The sequence below is a fragment of the Culex quinquefasciatus genome, chromosome 1, assembly GCF_015732765.1.
Source record: "Culex quinquefasciatus strain JHB chromosome 1, VPISU_Cqui_1.0_pri_paternal, whole genome shotgun sequence".
Classification (NCBI taxonomy): domain Eukaryota; kingdom Metazoa; phylum Arthropoda; class Insecta; order Diptera; family Culicidae; genus Culex; species Culex quinquefasciatus.
In genome coordinates, this window is record NC_051861.1 from 103,293,244 (window position 1) to 103,318,020 (window position 24,777).

The window sequence follows — 24,777 nt, forward strand, 5'->3', positions numbered from 1 at the left end:
TAATGTTTTTTTCATTTAAATGTCAATTCTAAGTGACAAAATGTATTTTTATAATAGTTTCAAATCGTTCAAAAATAAAAATTGAAAAAAAAACTTTTCTCAGTGTTTTTCCATTGATTTTTATTCGTAAATTTCAAAGATTGGTTCAATTTGAATTGTTTAAAAAAAATTATTTTGTTTTTTTTAAATTTATTAAAATTTTAAGCATGTTTTTGATATTTTTGAAATATTTTAATTCGATAGATTGGAAATCTTCACAGTGGTTTCTATTATGTGGTAAAATTAAAACTATTTTGAAAGCAATTGAAATTTTAAATGAATTTACTCAATTATTTATTCTTTGCAATGCTCTATCTCGACGATTCAAAGCATTTTCAAAAATTAAAATAGACGGGCATTAAGTAAACTGTAAATTAAGCTTTGCAGTTGAAGATGATTTTAGAATTTTTGAGAGTACATTTCTTAAAAAATTTCTTTATTTTCCAAAAACATTTATTTTATTTTTTTTTGACTTTTGACCCAAACAATAAACAAAACAGAAATTTATTTTTGAAAATTTGTGTTTACTTTCGTATAAACGCACAGTAAATTATTTTTTAAGATTTTTTAACTAGCTGTCAAAACACAAACAATTGAAAAAAATTTTCAGGGGTAAAACTTCTATAAACTGGGCTACACGCTTAATTTATAAAAAAAAGATTTTTTGAGAACTTTTTCTCTTTAATTTTAGTTTGATTAGACATTTGATTATAATGTGATCACATTTATTTTCATTTTCTTTTGTGTGATTTAAAAAAAAGTCGGCTGGTTTGCAACAACTCACATTTTGTCTAGAAAAAAATAATTTTTAGATTTTTCCTAGAATTTCAAATTAGTTTTAGACCTTTTGTCGATTCGACTATTCCTCATAAAACTTAATAAGGCACAATTTCAATTTGTTTACCATTGTACTGTATACAATTTGTAATCCAACAACCGATAATCGGGAATTGTTTCATCCGCAGCATTCGATTACTTGCCTTGAGAATAGTATATAGGGTATTTGTTCCTATTTTGGACTTAGTACCTATTTTCGGTGTGGCAGTGCGTGGCCGAATGGTTACGCTGTCCGCTTTGTAAGCGGATGATTCTGGGTTCGATTCCCATCTGCTGCAACCTTCCATCGGATGAGGAAGTAAAATGTCGGTCCCGGCCTTGGTTGTTAGGCCATTAAGTCATTCCAGGTGTAGGAGTCGTCTCCATGCCATAAGTACAAACAACACACCAAACCAAGCCTACTCCGGTGGAATCGCTGGCGGCGGTTGGACTCGCAATCCAAAGGTCGTCAGTTCAAACACTGGGGTGGAAGGTTCCTTGGCGTAAAAAGAGGTTTGGGTGCTCTCCCCATTCAAGCCTTCGGACTCCTAGGTTCGAGCAGAAACTTGCAATAGAGACCACAAAAGATCCGGGGGTCGTTAATGTGGATGGTTTGATTTTTGACCTATTTTCGGTCTACCAAACTTAATTCAACAAGATTGAGTATTTCACCAAATCTTCATTTTGGTGGCAAGAATAATTCACTTTTTCCTCTTAAATTAGAAATAATGCAATCACTCTTCACTTTTAGTTAGCAAATTGCAACTTGCCCATAAGGTCCAAAATGTTCACCACTTTTGCCTACCGCTTGTTGACACTCAGCGTCACGGCTTTCATCGCTCAGCACACGAATGAGAGCCGTCCCCCGAATCTTCAACCACCGGCAATATGTTTTTATTGGTGGGTTGCACAATCCCGTTGCAAAAACAATCAATAAACTACCACCAAATCAATAAAATAACTGATTAAAGTTAATTCGTCCACCTCGGAGAGAATGGATTTATTTACAGACCATTTGATACTTCTACAAATTGTGACAGTCTATCATTCTAATGTTGATTTGGGACTTAAAACATTACAATAATTTAGCATGTTTGTCGACCGAACTTGTGCGGCTGTACTGTACGAGCTGGGGCTGAACCGTACGTCAAAAAAGTTTACCACGTGCTTCGAAATTTCAACCAATCATAAGGTCGGCCGAAAATATGTACAAAGAAGGTCGTATGCTAGGAGCAATATCCCCAAAATAGGGACAAAAAATGTTTCAGTTTCTCGGGCTTATACAGAAATATAAAGTATTTTTGTCAAAAATGTGATTAAGTAAGAGCATTAAAAAAACCAACTTATTCATGTAATAAAAGCAAGGCTGCCTATAGCAGCCTTGAGAATAAATCAAATTTAAAGTGCGTTCGGCTTATTAGGCCCAAAACAGGGACAAATACCCTAATACCTTTCATCAAACACTATGATTTTGGGTCGCATCATCTGCTATGTCTTCTATTCTTCAAAATTTGCTGCGTTTCGTAATTTACTTTACGAGACGTTACTAATCGAGTGCTTTTGAGTCTTGCACTGTTTGGACACTAAAACCCCGTTGGAAAAATCCCAAGAAAACGCTTCCTCTTCTTTGTTCTTCTTTTTTTAAAGCTGTTTCTCGATTCCTTTTCTTTGGAGCTGCGTATTGGCCCAAGAAGGGTACAAACGATTTTGAGTTCGACATTTACCTGGGCAATTGGAAAAAGAAATGCACTAGACAATTATAACCTTAGCATAGACACCAACCTACAGGTTGATTTTTCACTGCAGAGATACAAACCAAACATATTTTTTTGCTTAACAATGAACAAATAATCTTTTCATTCAATTCTTCAGTCTTTTAACTACAAAGTCCACACCTCGCAGATCATCTAAATGACATAATCCTGAAAAATGCAAATAACACCTTTCCGCACCTCATTTCTCACTCTCCCGCCATGCTCCGAACGTGGTTCCAACGGGTAATTAAATTTTCATTTGGCAAGCAAGATGTTTGCTCCCGGCCGGCCTCGACCATCACCACCATCAGCTTCTGCTGTTCTTGCTCTCTGTTGTTTAACTCTGGTGACATCAGAACCACGACATTTTCGAAGGTTAATGAATCACGACTGTAGTGGCGTGTCTAGCGTGCCACCGCCAAACATATATTTTCTATTTTCGTCCCACCCCGATTATTAGTTGGCCCGCAAGTTCATTACCGCGAGACTAACGAACGCGACTTTGTTGTTGTTTTGCAGGTCGAGATGTCGTCGTCTTCGTACGCGAGCGGAACGCCACTGGGAAGTTCCAGCAGTCCGCGGGACGGGAACAACAACTTCATGGACGGCGCCGAGAACATGCTCAAGCTGGCGCTGAAGAAGCCCAAGGCCTGGAAGTGGGAGCTCACGACGTCCAGCTCGTCGCCGGGGATCGACTTTCCGAAGATTCAGCTGTTTGACAGCCGTACTGGGGAGCTGATGATCCAGGTCGACAAGCCGGACTGCGTGGTGAAGAGCGAGCAGCTGGAGGCGGGGTCGGAGCGATCGCGGAGTTCGCAGGGTGACGGAGGGAAGAAGAGCGGGAAAGATCAGCGGTATCGGAGGTCACGAAGCTCGTGCATTCGGGAGAAGGTGGCGACCTCCGGGGAGTATCTGAGTGATGTGTTTGAGCAGTTGCAGAACAAGGGACTGGGGTACAAGCTGGCGACGAGTGCGTCGCAGTATCGAGTGCAGGAAGAAGAGGAAGAGGATCGTTCGCTGCAGAAGAGTAAATCCGCTAATGAGGTGAACGGGGTGAAGAAGAAGATCCGTAAGTCGACGTCGAGTCGGTCGAGTTCGATACTAGGAAGAATCAGTGAGTTTTACAAGAGTTCTACGGAAGAAGAACCTGTCGTGGTGTCGCCACCGCCTCCAACTCCTCCTCCAGCGATTCCGGAAATTACGGTAGTGGAGGAACCTCCCGCGCCGGAACCCCCCAAGAACAAGATTTACAAGCTGGTTCGCAGCAACGCCGGCACGCTCATAGTCCGCGAGGAGTCTTTCCACACTAACCGGAGTCTGCGACGTCGCAAGCTGGAAAGCGAAACCACGATCCCGGAAGACGAACCCCACACCGAACAGCGCGTCAACCTGCCGGTGGACATTCCGACGCCCAGCTACGACACCACGATCAACGAGATCGACAAGCTGATCTCCAAGGTCATGCTGTCGCACACGCTCCAGTCGGTCGAGGAACCGCCGAAGCACTCGTCACCGGTTCGGATCAAGCAGAACGAGGCGAAAAAGCGGCGATCGCGAAGATCGGCGAGCGTCGGCAGTGCTGCCAGCAGAAGTGCCAGTGGGGGAAGCCGACGAGGAAGAAAGAACTCGCCACGTGTGACGGTACTGCCGGGAAGTTCCTCTTCGGAGGAGGATGCCGTTTCGCTGGCGGAAAGCCGATTCGGATCGCTGAAGCGCCGGGGACGGCCCAAGTACAGGAGGCCGGCGGCAGCAGCCGCGGAGGAGAACGCCGTGGAGCGGAGCAACGGGCAGGAAACAAACGGTGAGTGGTGTTGTTCACTATGCAACATTGCATACAATTTTGGATTCGTTTTCGCATTGATATTTGTAGCTGTATGGAATGCACTGTAGTAAAACTGATGTAAATATTGGATGGATTAATCTGTAACTAATCTGATTGTTGTAAAAATGTATAAAAAGAATCTTGCAAATTATCCAGCAAACAATAGTTCCCTTCCAGACAATAACCCAACTTTCCAACCAGTTTGATGAAATCTCCCAGCCCTTAATCCGTATTACATTCCCGAGCTCAAACTGCACTCTCTTTTTTCTCTGCACCCTGTTGTTGTAAGTGGTACTTATTTCCTTGCATCAAAACTTTAATAGGAATTCCCGGTGACTTCCCCTCCGGAGCAGCCCCTGATGAGAGTATCATCAGCTGCTGCTTCCATCCGGGACACGACCTGCGGGACGAGCTGTGGAGTAGTTATTACGAAGAAATGCGATGGAATGCTTTCACAGTCTAGGAGAGTTTCTGTCGAGTGCAGCTTGGGTATCCCACAACCCCCGACAGATCCGAAAGTTTTTAATGAACTGAATCAGTCTGGTGGCGATATGCAAAAAATATAGCATGGGTATTTCTTTTTTACTAGCATTTTCTTGGCTAGGATATTCAACTCAATAACTCTATATAAATGTTATTTGGGCATTATTATATGTTGAATTTGTAAAAACAAACTTTAAATTTACGATTGCAAACGCAAGATGTCAAGCCATGTTAAAATTTTCAAGAGACTTTTCCAAAAAAAAAATTAAATACTAAACAATAAAAACTAAAAATAAAAAACTTAAAACTAAAATCTAAAAACTTTAAAAACTTTAAAAACTTTAAAAACTTTAAAAACTTTAAAAACTTTAAAAACTTTAAAAACTTTAAAAACTTTAAACACTTTAAAAACTTTAAAAACTTTAAAAACTTTAAAAGCTTTAAAAACTTTAAAAACTTTAAAAACTTTAAACACTTTAAAAACTTTAAAAACTTTAAAAACTTTAAAAACTTTAAAAACTTTAAAAACTTTAAAAACTTTAAAAACTTTAAAACTTAAAACTTTAAAACTTTAAAAACTTTAAAACTTTAAAACTTTAAAACTTTAAAACTTTAAAAACTTTAAAACTTAAAAACTTTAAAAACTTTAAAAACTTTAAAAACTTTAAAAACTTTAAAACTTTAAAACTTTAAAATTTTAAAAATTTTAAAACTTTAAAACATTAAAAACTTTAAAACTTTAAAACTTTAAAAACTTTAAAACTTTAAAAACTTTAAAAACTTTAGAAACTTTAAAAACTTTAAAACTTTAAAACTTTAAAAACTTTAAAAACTTTAAAACTTTAAAACTTTAAAAACTTTAAAACTTTAAAACTTTAAAACTTTAAAACTTTAAAAACTTTAAAACTTTAAAAACTTTAAAAACTTTAAAACTTTAAAACTTTAAAACTTTAAAACTTTAAAACTTTAAAACTTTAAAAACTTTAAAAACTTTAAAAACTTTAAAACTTTAAAACTTTAAAAACTTTAAAACTTTAAAACTTTAAAAACTTTAAAACTTTAAAACTTTAAAACTTTAAAACTTTAAAAACTTTAAAACTTTAAAACTTTTAAAACTTTTAAAACTTTAAAACTTTAAAAACTTTAAAAACTTTAAAAACTTTAAAAACTTTAAAAACTTTAAAAACTTTGAAAACTTTAAAAACTTTAAAAACTTTAAAGACCTTAAAAACTTTAAAAACTTTAAAAACTTAAAAACTTTAAAAACTTTAAAAACTTTAAAAACTTTAAAAACTTTAAAAACTTTAAAAACTTTAAAAACTTTAAAAACTTTAAAAACTTTAAAAACTTTAAAAACTTTGAAAACTTTAAAAACTTTAAAAACTTTAAAAACTTTAAAGACCTTAAAAACTTTAAAAACTTTAAAAACTTTAAAAACTTTAAAAACTTTGAAAACTTTAAAAACTATAAAAACTTTACAAACTTTAAAAACTTTAAAAACTTTAAAAACATTAAAAACTTTAAAAACATTAAAAACTTTAAAAACTTTAAAAACTTTAAAAACTTAAAAACTTTAAAAACTTTAAAAACTTTAAAAACTTTAAAAACTTTAAAAACATTCAAAACTTTCAAAACTTTCAAAACATTAAAAACCGTCAGTGGGGGTGACTATGGGTCAAAAAACGATACACCTCTCGAAATTTCTTAATAAAGCGGCCGTGGCTGACTGGTTACGGTGTTCGCTTTCTAAGCGAATGGTCCTGGGTTCGATTCCCATCTGCTCCCAACGAGAAAGTATAGGAAATATTAATCTTGAAACTCTGAACATGAACGAAAAATCAAAGTCGCCCGAGTCGGGGTTCGATCCCCCGTCCTTTGGATTGGTAAGCAAAAATGCTAACCACTAGGCCATCACGGCTTGGTGAGCGACGTCTGGAATTAGGAATACTGTTACTATCAAACTATATACGCGCTGGGTCCTTGTCCATTTGACAAGGGTTCGGAAGTTCTAAATAACGTTTGAACCCGATTGGTGCAAACGTTCTTCAGGGCGGGGCTTGTCGATAAAAGCTGAGGGACCTCGCGCTCGGCTAGCCAGCGTAGAAATGGGTCACCGAAGCTCGGCAGAGCTAACACCTTCCAAATGCCTATGCGAGTTATTTGCATGTATATAAGTAGATCTAAAAATACATGGAAACAACTCAATTTGTAAGAAGCGACCGCGTGGTCCCGTTTGGTTGGTTGCACACACACACACACACACACCTCTCGAAATTTCTTAATAACAAAAACAATTTAAATGACATCGAAAATCTTTCAACGTAGATTTGTTCTTAGATCGTTTACTAACATTTTCCCAAAATGTGGTGGATTTTGATGAACACTACCTTAAATGCCAATAGTTTGAAAAGTGACCCAATCTCACCCCTTAGAGGGGGTGACATTGGGTTAGATGAAACTAAAATGATGCTCAAATACAACGATATGGTAAAAACAAGTCATCCATCAGCGTTTCTTGTTCAAGGGAATCGTACTGACACGCTACAATGTTTGAAGTGGAGATTTTCAAACATTTGGGTAGTTTTCGAGCAATTCTAACAAAAATATTAGAAAAATGATTTTTCGAGAGGTCATTTTTGGCCAAAAACGTACCCCAACTTTAGACATCTGCCAAAATAACAGAATTTGTTCAAGAAACGAGATTTTTTCAGCGAAGTCATCTAAAGATGTCCCCTACACAACCCCTTTAACAGAATTCAGTTTCATTGAGAATAACCTGAAAAATGGTAAAATCCGTAAAAAATCGCTTTACCCAATCTCACCCCCCAGACCCAATGTCACCCTCACCCCCACTGACGGAACTTGAAAAAATTGGAAAAAACTTCAAAAAATAGGAAATAGGATAATAGGATAAAAGAAAAGGAAAATATTAAAAACACTTGAAAACACTTGAAAAAACTTGAAATAACTTGAAAAAACTTGAAAAAACTTGAAAAAACTTGAAAAAACTTGAAAAAACTTGAAAAAACTTGAAAAAACTTGAAAAAATTTGAAAAACTTTTAAAAACTTGAAAAAAATTGAAAACACTTGAAAAAACTTGAAAAAGCTTGAAAAAACTTGAAAAAGCTTGAAAAAACTTGAAAAAATCAAAAAAAAACTTGAAAAAACTTGAAAAAATTGAAAAAAAACTTGATAAAAAGGAAAATAATTTAAACAAATTGAAAAAACTTGAAAAAAATTGGAAAACTTGAAATTTTTTTAAAAACTTGATAAAATTGTTTTTTTTTTTAAATTGGAAAAACTTAAAAAAAAACTTGAATAAACTTGAAAAAAGTTGAAAAAACTTGAAGAAACTTGAAAAAACTTGAAAAATCTTTGGAAAAACTTGACAAAACTTGACTTGAATAAATTTGAAAAAAAAACTTAAAATAACTTGAAAAACATTAAAAAAAAATGGAAAAACTTGATAAAATTAAAAAACTTGAAAAAAAACTTGAAAAAAATTGAAAAAAAAACTTGAGGAAACTTGAAAAAATCTTTAAAAAAAAACTTGAAAAAACCAGAAAAATAATTTTAAAAAACTTGATAAAATTGAAAAAAAAAAATGAAAACATTGGAAAAAGCTTGATAAAACTAAAACAATTTTGAGAAAACCTGAAAAAAAACTTGAAAAAACTTGATAAAATGAAAATAAACTTGAAAACATTGGAAAAAACTTGAAGTAACTTAAGAAAACATGAAAAAACTTGAAAAAACTTGAAAAACTAGAAAAAAATGAAAAAACATAAACAAACTTGAAAAAACCTTGAAAACATGAAAAAAGTTGAAAAAATTGAAAAAAAAATGGAAAACTGGAACTTTTGACAAAATTGAGCTTAACTAAACTTTAAATAAAACTTAATTTTTTTTTTTAAATTTTAAAAATTAAAAAAAACTTTAAAAAAATTTAAAACAAAACCTTAAGGCCGATGCAAATATTAAAAAAAGTTTTTGTCCCTCGGCCCTGGCCGAGGTAAAGGGGGGGGCAAAAAAATAAAAAAAAAAATATTTAAATAACAAGCCATAATCTTCACATTTAAATAAAAAAAGTGTTTTAAAATGCATTTTACACTAGTTCAGTTGTTTTGCAATCATTAGTTTTCAAAAAATCTAAGATCTGACAAAAACAAAAATTGTATCGAAAAAAAAGATTTTGCATCGAAAATTTTCAAAAAATCTTAAGATTTTTTAATAAACCCAAACATGCTAAAAATGATTTTAAACGCAAAAGAATGTATTTTAATTTGATTTAAGCTAGTTGCCCTTGAATTTTCATTGAAATTTTGAAGTTTATTGTAAAAATATTTTTTTTGCCCCCTGATTTTTCGGGCCATTTTTGAAGGGGGTGACAAAAACTTTTAAAAACATTTGTACCAGCCTAAAAATATCATGAAAAATCTGGAACTCTTGACAAAATTGAACTAAACTAAACTCTTAATAAAACTTGAAAAAAAAAAATTGGAAAACTTGAAAAAGCTCAAAAAAACTTGAAAAAACATGGAAAACTTGAAAAAAAATTCTAAAAAAACCTTCAAAAACTTTATAAAAAACCCTTCAAAAACTAAATCATGGAAAAACCTAAAAAAGCTTAAAAAACTTTCTGAAAAAAACCTTCAAAAACTTTATAAAAATCCTTCAAAAACTTCATAAAAACCTTCAAAAACTTCAAAATCTTTAAAAACATAAAAAAAAATTCTTTTAAACTTATAAATCCCAAAATTTAAATATTTTGATAAAAAATCTAAAAACCTAAAATACCACCAACTAAACACATAATTTTGAATGTTTTTGAGGTTTTAGCTAATATTTTTTTAAGTTTCTGCAGTCATTAAGTAAAAAAACATATTTCATGGGAATCTCAACTATCACCAATATATTTTTTCCTACATTTTGGATCAAAACAATTGACGTTAATATCTTTGAAGCGGTGATATTTTTTTAAAATTAATTATACTTTATTGAATCTTTCTCATAACAAAAGTGGTGAGCTCTTCAGTTTTAGTTTGCTTTTCGTGATTTCAACACTGTTCATTGTCATAACATTAAAAGTATATGATTTATCATTTTTGTAACATTGAGATTTGAGATTTTTTTTTATGAAAAGCAGTGGTATTTCGAGCAAAATTAAAATTCTTCGTTTCAATGAAGTACCGGTTTCGATTGGAAGGAATGACATTCTCCCTAAAATATGTAATTCACAGACAATAATAAAAAAAAGACAAGTCCTAAAAAATTTTAAAAATCTGTAACACAGGCTCTTTTAAATTACTTATTATTCAAAATTTCAATTATTTAACTCAATAGTGACAGACAGACGAAAAATGAGATACAGAGGAGATACCAAACTTTCAAAAATCAACGATTTATTTACAAGGCCAAAATCTTAAAACTACCGATGGTAGGTTAGCTGGTTAGCTCTAATTCCGGCAATTGGCCACTAAATGTTTAGACCAATTTGTTGAACTTTTTGTTGAAGCAAATGGCACTACACTAGTCGTTATGCCACTGCTTGATCACCTGGAAGAATGCATCCTATTCTCGTCCTAAACTCCCTCCCAACTGTCACTTTCCATCTCGTCATCTCGTCACTGGTGGGCCAAGTTTTCCCCCGAGTGATGGTCCTCCAAGAACGGAGAGGAAAGGAACACTGGAAGCGGCGCATGCAGAGGGGGTAAACCGGACAAAGTTACGAGACACGGAAGCATGACATAAATAATTTATCTCAGGACCTCTCCACTTGCCCTTCCCCTGTGTGAGTATCAAGAAAGTGGGTTGTTTGGTAGAATCATCGTCGCCCCTCCTTCCTCTCACTGACTTCCAGGAAAGTCAATGAAATGTAAATGAAATCGGCCAAGAGCAGTTCCCAGGAATCGACCAGCAGCTTGGTCGTCAGCTGGGTGGGGCAAAATGACGATGATGAGGATACACTCTTCGCCAAATTTGTGGCCGTGATTGAGGACACAATTTGATTTGCGCATTTTTGATGAGGAGACAAATGTTGGCGGCGGTAGGGTAAATTTATTTGATTTTGTGGCAAGATTTATTTTACTGTGTAGGAAAATGGAGGAAGATTCTCACTCGGAACAAGCTCGGTCAGCATGTGAACATGAGCAATTTACAAGTGCTGGCTGGCGCAGAGGATGGTGCGAGAATTGTGCCGAGATGAACGTAAAGTATGAAATGTTACCCTCTTGAGAGTGGAATAACTGTGTTGGTTGCAAATTACTTCGATTCTAACAAGTTTGCTGGTGAATCACAGTCTGATAGGAGGTTAACGGAATGCTAAGGCTGATGCTATCTTATCTTCAGGGTTGCCAAGTCATAATTGAAAAAATCTGGCCCAGTTCAGAAAAAAATCTTCCAAAATCTGGAAACGAAAATTAAACAATTTTCAATAGGGAAGAGAAGAAAGGATATGAATTTATTCTAAAAATTGAAGTATTTAGATGGTAAATATATTTATCGGTCCTAAAAAGGTTGGATTTACGTTTTCAATGAAATAAATTCTTACCAAATTTTGAGACTTTTTGCTAAATCATGCCAAAATCTGGCACAGATCATGATTAATCTTTATTGTGGCTAACTCTTGAAAAATCTGGCATTCCCAGATTTATCTACTGCATCGAAACATTATTGGAGTAAACTAGTGAATAGATGCATTATAATATTTTTTTATCACATATTATCAGCATTTTCAAACATGCTTAAATATTCATTGAAGTTTACGTGGCTCCTCCCCTCTCTCAATATTGCCTTGAAGGGCTCAGGGGCCAAAAACATTTTTTTTGTCAGAAAACTTCAGAATTTCAATATTTCAATATAAATAAGCGTGCAATCGACGATTTTTTTTCGAAAAAGCACTTGAGCAGTTCTCTACGGAATCGATCGTTTTTCTTTAATTTTAATTTTTGTATTTTTTAATCCGGCTGAAACTTTTTTGGTGCCTTCGGTATGCCCAAAGAAGCCATTTTGCATCATTAGTTTGTCCAAATAATTTTCCATACAAATTTGGCAGCTGGCCATACAAAAATGATATGTGAAAATTCAAAAATCTGTATTTTTTGAAGGAATTTTTTGATCGATTTGGTCTTCAGCAAAGTTGTAGGTATGTATATGGACTACACTGAAAAAAATGATACACGGTAAAAAAAAATTGGTGATTTTTTATTTAACTTTTTGTCACTAAAACTTGATTTGCAAAAAAACACTATTTTAATTTTTTTATTTTCTGATATGTTTTAGAGGACATCAAATGCCAACTTTTCAGAAATTTCCAGAATGGGCAAAAATCTTTGACCGAGTTATGATTTTTTGAATCAATACAGATTTTTTCAAAAATTCGAAATATTGGTCGCAAAAATTTTTCAACTTCATTTTTCGATGTAAAATCGAATTTGCAATCAAAAAGTACTCTAGTGAATTTTTGATTAAGTGCACCGTTTTCAAGTTATAACCATTTTTAGGTAACTTTTTTGAAAATAGTCGTAGTTTTTCATTTTTAAAAATTAGTGCCCATGTTTGCCCACCTTTGGAAAAAATAATTTTGAAGAGCTGAGAAAATTCTCTATATTTTGCTTTCTCGGACTTTGTTGATACGACCCTTAGTTGCTAAGATATTGCCATGCAAAGGTTTAAAAACAAGAAAATTGATGTTTTCTAAGTCTCACCCAAACAACCCACCAGTTTCTAATGTCGATATCTCAGCAACTAATGATCCGATTTACAATGTTAAAATATGAAACATTCGTGAAATTTTTCGATCTTTTCGAAAAAAATATTTTCAAAATTTTTCAATCAAGGCTAAAATTTTAAAAAGACCAAAAATTCAATATTACGCCCTTTTGATATGTTAGTCTTGATTTAAAATTTTTGAAAATATTTTTTTCGAAAAGATTAAAAAATTTCACGAATGTTTCATATTTTAACATTGAAAATCGGACCATTAGTTGCTGAGATATCGACATTAAACAATTGTGGGTTGTTTGGGTAAGACTTAGAAAACATCAATTTTCTTGTTTTTAAACCTTTGCATGGCAATATCTCAGCAACTAAGGGTCGTATCAACAAAGTCCAAAAAAGCAAAATATAGAAAATTTTCTCAGCTTTTTTAAATTAGTTTTTTCAAAGGTGGGCAAACATGGGCACTAATTTTTAAAAATGAAAAACTACGACTATTTTCAAAAAAGTTACCTAAAAATGGTTATAACTTGAAAACGGTGCACTTTATCAAAATTTCACTAAAGTACTTTTTGATTGATAATTCGATTTTACATTGAAAAATTAAGTTGAAAAATTTTTGCGACCAATATTTCGATTTTTTGAAAAAATCTGTATTGATTCAAAAAATCATAACTCGGTCAATGATTTTTTGCACAACCTGGAAATTTCTGAAAAGTTGGCATTTGATGACTTCTAAAACATATCAAAAAATTAAAAAAATAAAAATAGTGTTTTTTTTGCAAATCAAGTTTTAGTGACAAAAAGTTAAATAAAAAATCACCAAAAATTTTTTACCGTGTATCATTTTTTTCAGTGTAGTCCATATCCATACCTACAACTTTGCCGAAGACACCAAATCGATCAAAAAATTCCTTCAAAAGATACAGATTTTTGAATTTTCACATATCATTTTTTTATGGACAGCTGCCAAATTTGTATGGAAAATTATGTGGACAAACTAATGATGCAAAATGGCTTCTTTGGGCATACCGAAGGCACCAAAAAGTTTCAGCCGGATTAAAAAAAACAGAAAAAATCGAATGACCGAAACCTCAGAGAATTGCTCACTTTCCTGTGTTGATAATTATTTTTAACATGATTGAACCAGTTCAAAAATATTTTGAAGTTTTATAAAATTCTAATACTAGTTCTGTTTCCACCAGTTAAAACAAAATTCATGCCATTTCAATAACAAATATTGTTAAAATAACAAAAATATTAACAAAGTTTTGTTCGAAGAATAACTGAAAATGTTGTTAGTCTGTTATTAAAATAACAATCCATCCTATTGAAAATTGATTGATTTTCGTTTCGGTTTGAATAAAAGTTTGAACATTTGACTTAACTTTATTTTACGTGAATTGAAAAATTGATGAATAAAATTTCACAGCATTTCATTCGCCATATTAGCTCATACCCCAGAATAACCATTCCCCAGAAACCTTTCTTGTTTTTGTTTGATTAGAAGAGTACACTTTTATAAAAATAATTTAACTCAGATTTACTTTTCTTTTCGGTACCATTAAATCATCAAGTCCTTAATATTAAATCTTAAAATTTTCTAATCTTTTAACCCTCTACTGCCTAAATGTTTTTTTCGATGAAAAATGTTTTTTTTTGAGAATTTTTAGATCGAAGTCCGCCTAGAGGCGGGGTTAGGTTGTAGAGGGTTTACAAAAATGACTATATCTTTATGAATAACATAATTCTCCTTTAAACTTATTCTTATTTTTTTATCATTCAAAGCTTAGTATTGTGAGAAGTATTGTAAAATGCATTGTAAAAAAGGTTTGGGACCTGTGCATCAAAATTTCACAAAACTTCAAAATATTTTTTAGACTGTTTCAATCATACTCAAAGTGATTATGAACGCATGGAAATGCATTTTAAATTGTCTATTTCATTGAAATTTAGAAGTTTTAATGGAAAAATATTTATTTTGCCCCCTGATTTTTCGAGCAAATTTTGACGGCCACATAAACTTTGAAAAATATTAGCAAAGGCCATAAGTTTTATTAAGCAATTCCATTTGAAAAGGGCAAAAACCGAAAAAAATGCGGCTTTTAATTGCGAAAGTAATCACAGTTTTAGTAAAAAAAAGGTTTTTTCCGTTTTCACCTTTTTCACTTTTTGTGTTTTTGCAAAAAAATCCAGTTTTTATTTTCAAAAAATCATATCTCGGGATCCTGTTAATGCACACCTCCCATTTTTTAGTATGAAAAAAAAAGTGAAATTGTCCAAGGAATCCGATAAAAATATTTCAGACATAGGTTTTTGAGCCAGACACCGCCAAAAAGACGTTTTAAACTTCAATTCAACCTTTTAATATGTTAGGCTAAGATTTTCGGTCTTCAAACTATTCCTCCTAGAAAGACAAACTTATCACCTTTCATTTGCGTCCAGGACAACTGAAATCGGTTGAAATGGCGTGGAGCTTTTTTTTGCCAAAAAATGACGAAAATGGCAATTTTTGGGACCACCCTAGCACGGTGTAGGTCGCCCTAACGGCCAATCAAAAAAACGGATCTAATTATTAAGGAATCCCCAGAAAGAACTGAGCAGTTCTCTAGGATTTCGGTCATTCGATTTTTTTTGTATTTTTTAATCCGACTGAAACTTTTTTGGTGCCTTCGGTATGCCCAAAGAAGCCATTTTGCATCATTAGTTTGTCCATATAATTTTCCATACAAATTCGGCAGCTGTCCATACAAAAATGATGTATGAAAATTCAAAAATCTGTATCTTTTGAAGGAATTTTTTGATCGATTTGGTGTCTTCGGCAAAGTTGTAGGTATGGATACGGACTACACTGGAAAAAAATAATACACGGTAAAAAAAAATTTGGTGATTTTTTTATTTAACTTTTTAGCACTAAAACTTGATTTACAAAAAAACACTATTTTAAAATTTTTTTTATTTTTTGATATGTTTTAGAAGGCATAAAATGCCAACTTTTCAGAAATTTCCAGGTTGTGCAAAAAATCACTGACCGAGTTATGAATTTTTTAATCAATACTGATTTTTTCAAAAAATCGAAATAAAATTAGAAAGCAGGTTTGGCGGCTGGCTTCAGGTGTTGCTATTCGGGAGTCGAAGTTCCCGATCTTCGGGATAAATCATCAGCAAGGGCAAGAATCCGGTGAGAAAATTCCAATAGGAACCTTGTATGAATGTGTGAGTGAGTGTGAACAAAATTGGGCCGGATCAACTGATCTAGACAACTGTGATCTCATTTAGTTTATGCAGTGATGCCAAACATTTATAAAGCTAAACTGTATCAAAACTTTATTTGAGTATAAAGTAAACTTTGAATAAAGAAGCTTTGACGTAAAATTTGTCAATTTGCTCGAAACAGATTTTAAAACTTTCTATTTTAAATTAATTTTAATCATCAGTTGCACATTCTCAACCTTGTTCTCAGCTTTAAATTCCTTGAAAGTTCTATGCTAGAAAAATATTCATTGATCCGGCTCATCGAATGACATGTGTGCGAGAGAAGTATTGAATATTATATAACTTTTTCTTTACAGCATTTTAAAGAAATCGCGCCGTTCCGTACCCCATGAAAAGACGCGTTTTATCGTGTATTAAAAATATTTTCGCCGCGAAGCGCGATATCTATTTGAGACGTGAGACGTATTCCATTGACGCCGGATAATTTCGCACTTTTGATCACATTAAATAATTTTCGGTTTATCTTTCAATGAATATATTTTTTCGAGATGGAAAAGAGTTGCGCGATTAAAAAGTTGTTTTTTGTCGGCTTCGTTTCAGGCGCGTTAGGATAGACCATTAGCGCGCGTTTTTGAAGTTTTTTTTATTAGATTGTGAGTAGCGAGACCTCGCGGTTACTCTGCAACGTGTTTTTCGGAGCCTTTTATTTAATATTTTATTTTTCATAAGTTTTTTTTCTGGTAAACATCGTTGATTGGAAGGCACGCCGCCGGTTTATCTCATTTAAATAATTTTATTACAATCGGTTACGGGGTGTCCTGTTTTCTTTTCGTTTATATTCGTTTATATCGATTTTATGAAGAGTAAAGCGTCTTTTATTTACAATTTTTGAAATTTGCTCGCGTTATCTAAATTGTACATACAGTAAACATAGACTGATAAGTCCATCCCATAGCCCTACTGCTCGGTTGGCACGCGTTCGATTAAAAAAACATTCTAAATAATCAATTATTTATCTTTCCGCAGCCGGCTGCCTAAGATTTAAAATTATCAACCGATAAACAAAATGCTCATGGTCACATCACTGCCACTCGTGAATCCTGACCTCATACCCATCTACTAACCCCTCAAAACTCATGTGATACTTTGTCGGAGAAGCAGTCGATTGGGCGGTCTCTATCACTCAAGTATCGGACTAACATTCCCATCCACTTCCCCGTGACTCTACCACTGGTCGTGGCCGGCGCCGGTATTGATCAGCATGATAGGGGCCTTTGAGAAGTTGCGAAGCGAGGAAAGATAGCTCCCACTTATCTTCCACGGCTCGTGGATGTAACTTCTGGAGGTCCTGGTCAATAACGGAGTAGCAACTGCGGGTGGGCACCTATGCTTATGCTTATGCTTATGCAATACTGATTTTTTCAAAAAATCGAAATTTTGGTCGTAAAAATTTTTCAACTTCATTTTTCGATGTAAAATCAAATTTGCAATCAAAAAGTACTTTACTAAAATTTTGATAAAGTGCACCGTTTTCAAGTTATAGCCATATTTAAGTGACTTTTTTGAAAATAGTCGCAGTTTTTCATTTTTTTAAATTAGTGCACATGTTTGCCCAGTTTTGAAAAAAATATTTTTGAAATGCTGAGAAAATTCTCTATATTTTGCTTATTTGGACTTTGTTGATACGACCTTTAGTTGCTGAGATATTGCAATGCAAAGGTTTAAAAACAGGAAAATTGATGTTTTCTAAGTCCAACCCAAACAACCCACCATTTTCTATCGTCAATATCTCAGCAACTAATGGTCCGATTTTCAATGTTAATATATGAAACATTTGTGAAATTTTCCGACTAACATTTCACAAAGGCCAAACATTCAATATTACGCCCTTTTAAAATGTTTGTCTTGATTTGAAAATTCCAAAAATATTTTTTTCGAAAAGATCGGAAAATTTCACAATTGTTTCATATATTAACATTGAAAATCGGACCATTAGTTGCTGAGATATTGACGATAGAAAATGGTGGGTTGTTTGGGTGAAACTTAGAAAACATCAATTTTCCTGTTTTTAAACCTTGCATTGCAATATCTCAGCAACTAAAGGTCGTATCAACATAGTCCGAATAAGCAAAATATAGAGAATTTTCTCAGCTTTTCAAAATATTTTTTCAAAACTGGGCAAACATGTGCACTAATTTAAAAATGAAAAACTGCGACTATTTTCAAAAAGTCACTTAAATATGGCTATAACTTGAAAACGGTGCACTTTATCAAAATTTTAGTAAAGTACTTTTGATTGCAAATTTGATTTTACATCGAAAATGAAGTTGAAAAATTTTACGACCAAAATTTCGATTTTTGAAAAATCAGTATTGATTAAAAATTCATAACTCGGTCAGTGATTTTTGCACAACCTGGAAATTTCTGAAAAGTTGGCATTTTATGTCTTCTAAAACATATCAAAAAATAAAAAAAATTAAAAATAGTGTTTTTTTGTAAATCAAGTTTTAGTGATAAAAAGTTAAATAAAAAAATCACCAAATTTTTTTTTACCGTGTATTATTTTTTCCAGTGTAGTCCGTATCCATACCTACAACTTTGCCGAAGACACCAAATCGATCAAAAAATTCCTTCAAAAGATACAGATTTTTGAATTTTCATACATCATTTTTGTATGGACAGCTGCCGAATTTGTATGGAAAATTATATGGACAAACTAATGATGCAAAATGGCTTCTTTGGGCATACCGAAGGCACCAAAAAAGTTTCAGCCGGATTAAAAAATACAAAAATTAAAATTGAAGAAAAAAGACCGATTTCGTAGAGAATTGCTCAACTTTTTTTCAGTTTAGTCTCTTTTCAAAGGTATAGTGGAATAGGGAATACCCCCCGGGCTCCCGAGTGCCCCTGGAAGAGGTCGTATAAAGGGGCAAACCCCCTATCCCCTCGGACGAACCCTGTACGACGCTGAGAAATACAACCCATGACGACTACAAGGAAGATGACACGTGCCTGAGGACTAATCCGTCTAGTGAAATCCTAGTTTTGAAATTTTAGTTTTTAATGTAGTTTTTCATTTAGGTTATCAAATTTTATGTAAAGAACCAATGTAACATCGAAAGCAGTAATTTTAAAAGGTGGAAACCTTACACTGCTAGAAATAATAAACAAACAAACAAAGGGAATTGCTGGAATTTAATTTTACCAATTTTCAGTTATGCAACTCTAAACCTAAGGTAACAATTGGACGTAACTTTGGGCGTTTGTCAAGCAATGTTACGTCCTTTTGAAAAAAAAAACTTAGAAATATAACTCTGAAGCAACATTTGAAAAGGGCCAATAAGCATTTCACAAAATTCAAAGTGTAACAACAAGTACTGACATCTTCAGCTACCTTCCAACACTGAGGGGTTTGTTAAATAGTTGCCTGTTGTCTTGGATCATGCCAAACAGTTCCAGCTGTCAAAATACGTATGCGCCTTTTTTCAAATGTTGCTCCAGCACTGTGGTACAACAGAAAATTCTGGTGAAAAAATGTGTTAATTAAATTGTTAATAAATCAAAAAGAAAATTGAGCAAGTCACTATTCTTGGACATAACAAATATTTGCTCATTCATTGTTGGATATTTTATGCAATGCCATAGCAAGTGTATAAATAATATATTTGAGAAGAATTATAAATTGAAAAATATTGTAATACCGATTTTTAAGTTAATAAACAAACAATATTCTTCGTAATACTGAATTTAAAGTTGGTTCACAGCAAACAAGAATCGAAATAATTTCAAGCAAAACAATGTAAATTGGCAAATGTCACAGTGTAAACAAAGTGTCTATCTTTCTCAAGTCAGTTAAGCAGGATAGGCCCAATTACATTGTTTTGCTTGATTTGACAGTTGACAAGTTGACAGAAAACTTGAAACAAACAAGGAAACACAAATAAAAAAAGCCAAATGGTTTCTAAAATTGATATTTATGAACATTCCACCAAAACCATACAATTTCCATAAATTCCTCTCCAGCTACAAGCCAATTTCCACACTGTAAACCCAAATCTAGTTCCGTTGCATCATCAGCGTTATTGTTGGTTCCGTTCCGTTCGCTCCGTTCTCCCTAAAACCTTCCATCATCAGCTGGAGTGGTAGAAGTTCAGGTTCGAACACGGCAGAATTTATGCTCGCACACGCCTGCTGCCTCACAAAAACCGTAACACCGAAACTGTCACGCTTGTCTGATTTTCCACCCAAGCAAGCCACACTACCTTCTGTGTAAAGTAGGGAATGATATTGTTATTGCTACACTCTCTCACACAGTACAGTACCTCGGCCAACTTGGATAACTTCACCGACGACGAGCGCCGTTATCACCGTTTCTCTGTTTTGCTCACCAGCTTCGTCGTGGAGAACGCACTCACCAGCAGACCGTATCGCACCCGCCCGAAGTTCTGGCGAGCCGAAAGTGATCTAAAAGTCGGAACTCACCAACACTAGCGCGCAGCGTTGTTAGGTTAGGTTCGTTTTGTTTTGTTTGCTGCTTTACGCGTTGTCTAGGTTCTGGGGCCGCGTGGGTTCCCCCCGGAAGGCGCCGCCATCGATGGGTGGCTCTCGCGTGTGGCAGGTGTGAGTGCCCGTGTGAGCCCTTCCGAAGGGGCCAGCCCCGACTTGGGACAGTTCGTTCGGGACTTTTGACGTGGTCGGTCGCAGTAGTGTCGTGTGCTGTTACCGGTTTGTTCTATCGTCTACACTTCTATTGTTTCAAGTGGTGATCTAGTGTGCGTGGTAGGTTCGTACTCAACCAGCACGGTTTCGGCTAATCGTAGCGTGCTTGGATTTTCGTGGTTCTAGCCGGTCGGAGTCGGAGAGAGTTCTATGAACGGCTGACCTAGAGAGCTTCCGTTACGCAACGCGGTCACGCTCCGTTGGTATCGATTCGCGGCGGGGTCCCTGGCCCTGGCTGGTGGGCGTGCGAGGTCGGTTCGAGGATTTCACCGGTCGTCGTCGTCGTGACAGACGAAAGCGTGTGAGTTGAAACAAATTTATAATGAGCTTAGTGCGCGACGCTGCACTAAAACGGCATATGGGGCTGATTTAGTGCTAAATGTGTGAAAAATGGAAATCAATTCGGCAAATCAAGCTGTGTGTGTGTGGCATGCTATTGATCAGTGTGTGATGGCCTTTTGCATCAAATTAGAGTGAAATGGAAAATCGGCGAATTAAATGTTGGCAATTTAATACCCGGAGTGTGAAGTTTGAAAAAGTGCATCGCTTTTCGCGTTGTGTTCAATAAAATGCTGACGGCGAACAACAATTTTTCTAACGAGCAGGGTTCTGTCGGTCCAAGTTTTGTGAATTATTAGTTTTGGTTCAACGAGGGGGGAATAAAGAGAGAGGGAGAAGGCGAGGTGGTTTTGTAAGAGTGAAAAGAGTGAAGGGGAAGGGAGAGAGGAGTGTGTTTTTAATTCGTTTGTTCGTTGGAGACATGAAGGCGTGACATCTGGCGGGTGGATTTTTCGTCGTCGTTGTCGTCTGAGTGGAGATTGTTGGAGTTTTCCAGTTTTTTTTTTGTTTTCTGCTGAGTGGAACGATTTTGTGCAAGTTTCGCGGGAGATTGGTGCAGTTTGCAGTGGAGCTAAAAGTAAGTTTTTATCGTTGCTATTTGGGATTTTTGGAAGTCGAATTGACACAAAATAAATTTATGGGTTGGATAAAATCTGAGGAAAATTTGCAGGATTTCTTAATCGTTCATCTTTCACAAGATAGTCTTTAAACTTGCTATAAACACTAATAGTTGGAGACAAAAAATGTTTAATTTTTTTCTTATATTGATTTAAAATTGAAACAATCCAAAAGCCATTTTGCATAAATGCGTTTTAAAGATTTTAACATTGAAACAAAAAAAAATGGGAAAAACACCATATTTTGTCATTTATGGCATGGTTCAATTCAATAGCTAGAAAAAAGTTGAATTTCGCTAGGTCGGTCAAGTTGGGATATTTAGCGTTTGAATAACCCTGTGATTTTTTCAGCGTTTGTAGTGCTAGATCTCCCCTTCGAATGCAATCTGGCGCATAAAATGTGGGCTTCGATTTAAAGGAATTAGAGGCCTAATCAAGTGACATCAATTCGAAATGCATTTCCAGCGTTTAAGATCATATTTAGCATGTATCCCAAGCAACATTTTAGGCTTTATCAAAGCTGTCACAACCGCTATAAAACCTATCAGCCAAAACCAACATTAAAACCACTTAGTCGTTACAGCCTCCCCAGAACCCCGATAAACCTCTGTTAAAACCCAAAAGAACCTCCGCAACAGGTTGTAACGGCCTATTTATAAAACCTACAAAGGAGTTCAAGGCTTTTCAACTGATTCCTAACAACATCCTCAAAGCCTTGATAAAACCTAGTCAGGAGTTAAGGAAAAATGACATTTCATACGTCTTCAAACGTCTTATGTCAAATAGGTTTTATTTTGGCAAAAAATAAGTCTTTGGCTTGCCAAATATTAAAACGGAGATGGTTTGCAAAAATGGCGGATATTGGAGGTAATCTACATAATTTGAATGCTTATTTCTCGCAATTGGTTGCTCAAATTCAGCTGCGTTTGAAATTTTATTGATAAATGTAGGGGAGATAGAGCCAAAAAAATCAACTCGCTTCATAAAAAATCATTATTTGTAATCATGGTTTTTAAAGTTAAAAAAAAGCATTGCAATTCTTTGAAAAAATATACAAATTATTTACAAACATCTGGGGGTCGTGCATAAACCACGTGGCCTTTTTTTGGAGAATTTTTGACCCCCCCTCCCCCCTCATGGTTTTTCGTGGTTTCACGCCAACCCCCCTATATGACCACGTGGCTTTTCCCTCCCAGGTGAAAAATCTAAAAAAAAAAAACAAAATAAGTATAGATTTCAAAAATCCACAAATGATGTACTGTCAGTGGTGGTGACTTTTGGTCAAAAAACGATATTACTGTTGTTATTTTAACTCAATAAAAACATTTCAAATTATATCGAAATAAATATTGTTGGGGAATGCTCCTGAATTTACCAACATTTTCCCAGAATATGGCTAGTATAATCACACCGTTCATAAATGCCAATCGTTTTAAAATTAACTCAAACTCACCCTTTAGAGGGGGTGACATTGGGTCAAACAGAAAACATTTTAATTTGTGTAGGTGCTGTAACACCATTAAAACCAATTTGATAATATATAAAAACAGAAATTCACTTAAAAGTGTGAAAAAGTATGATATCACAAAGTTTAAGGTAAATAATAACAGTATAACAATTTATTGAAATGGTACAGAAAGTAAAAAATACCCTCAACAAAACAAACAACTTAGTAAAACATATGTATTCAAAATTATGGAATTGCAGTGCAATTAATTGCATCCAGAATAAATATGCTTTAAGAATTAAAGCTATTTTGATTTATAAACAGCATTCATGATTTAATTGAAATGCGCTTTAAATTATGTTCTTAAAATTGAAATTAATTAAATAGAAAAGTTTTGTTTCAGGAAAAAAATATGTTCATTTTATTTTAAGGAAAATATCTAGTTATGAAAGCTCCTAGTTAATATTTATTTTATTCCAAACATTCATAAAAATCCAAACTAAAGCAACTTTTCTTTTTAATTAAGCATGATTGATTCCAATGATTCAGTGTGTCCAAAAAAGTCGATCTGTTCAATTTTTTTCTCCATACAAGAATCAGAGACAGGGACAAACATTCAACATTACGACCTTTTGAAATTTTAGTCTTATTTTTTTTTTTGAAAATATTGATTTCGAAAAGATCGGAAAATTTCACGAAAGTTTTATTTATAAACATTGAAAATCGCACCATTAGTTGCTGAGATATCGACATAAGAAAATTATGGGTTGTTTGGGTAGTAAACATCCATTTTTCTGTTTTAAAATCTTTGCATGGCAATATCTTAGAAACAAAGCAACAAAGAATTTTCTCAGCATATCAAAAAAATTTTTTTTTCAAAATTAGGCAAACTTGGGCACTAATTTTTTTTAAATTAATAACTGCAACTTATTTTAAAAAAAAAAATACCTAAAAATAGCTATAACTTGAAAACGGTGCACTTTATGAAAATTTCACTAAGGTACTTTTAGATTGCAAATTTGATTTTACATCGAAAAATAAAATTGAAATAAAGTTGCGGTCAATATTTCGATTTTTTTTTAATCAGTATTGATTCAAAAATTCATAACTCAAACAACAATTTTTTGCCCGTTCTGAAAATTTCTGAAAAATTGGCAAAATTTAAAAAAAAATAAAAATAGCGTTTTTTGCAAATCATGTATTAGTGACAAAAAGTGAAATTAAAAATCAGCAAAGTAAATTATCATTTATCATTTTTTTCAGTGTAGTCCTTATCCATAACTATAACTTTGCCGAAGACACCAAATCGACCAAAAATTTCTTCAAAAGATACAGATTTTTAATTTTCATTGCTGCCAAATTTGTATGGAAAACTATATGGACAAACTAATGATGCAAAATGGCTTGGGCACCAAAAAAGGTTTCAGACGGATTAAAAAAATCAAAAAATTAAAATTTAAGAATAAAGACCGATTTTGTATAGAATTGCTCGAAAATCGATTTCGTGTCTTTGGAAAAGTTGTAGACAACGCGCTAAAAATCATTCTTTTAGTCATGGCCATCCAAATTGTTTAAGTCTTACTCTTACTTTAAATTGATTTTGCTATCGACTACGTGTTTTGATAAATTTAAAAAAGATTGCACTAAAATTTGGAATTTATTTTACATTTTTTTTTTCAGTTGTTTAAATAGGCAATTATCTACGATTTAAGATTTTTGATCCAACTTTTGGTTGGAGATATTACCTCAAAATAAATACAAAAAAATATTAAATAAGATAATTTTTCAAGCGAGTTGAAAGTACCGTT

The 24,777-nt window shown here is 33.7% G+C and overlaps 1 protein-coding gene across 2 annotated transcripts in view; it reads left to right on the forward strand.

The window, feature by feature from the left end:
* Window positions 1-24,777, forward strand: part of LOC119765129 — a 76,507-nt gene that overhangs the window by 41,030 nt on the left and 10,700 nt on the right. For both annotated transcript variants that reach the window (XM_038248309.1, XM_038248308.1), the window contains exon 2: window positions 3,129-4,410. In XM_038248309.1, the coding sequence (XP_038104237.1) occupies window positions 3,135-4,410 (1,276 nt within the window). In that variant the 5' untranslated portion in view covers window positions 3,129-3,134. The remainder of the gene's footprint in view (window positions 1-3,128; window positions 4,411-24,777) is intronic.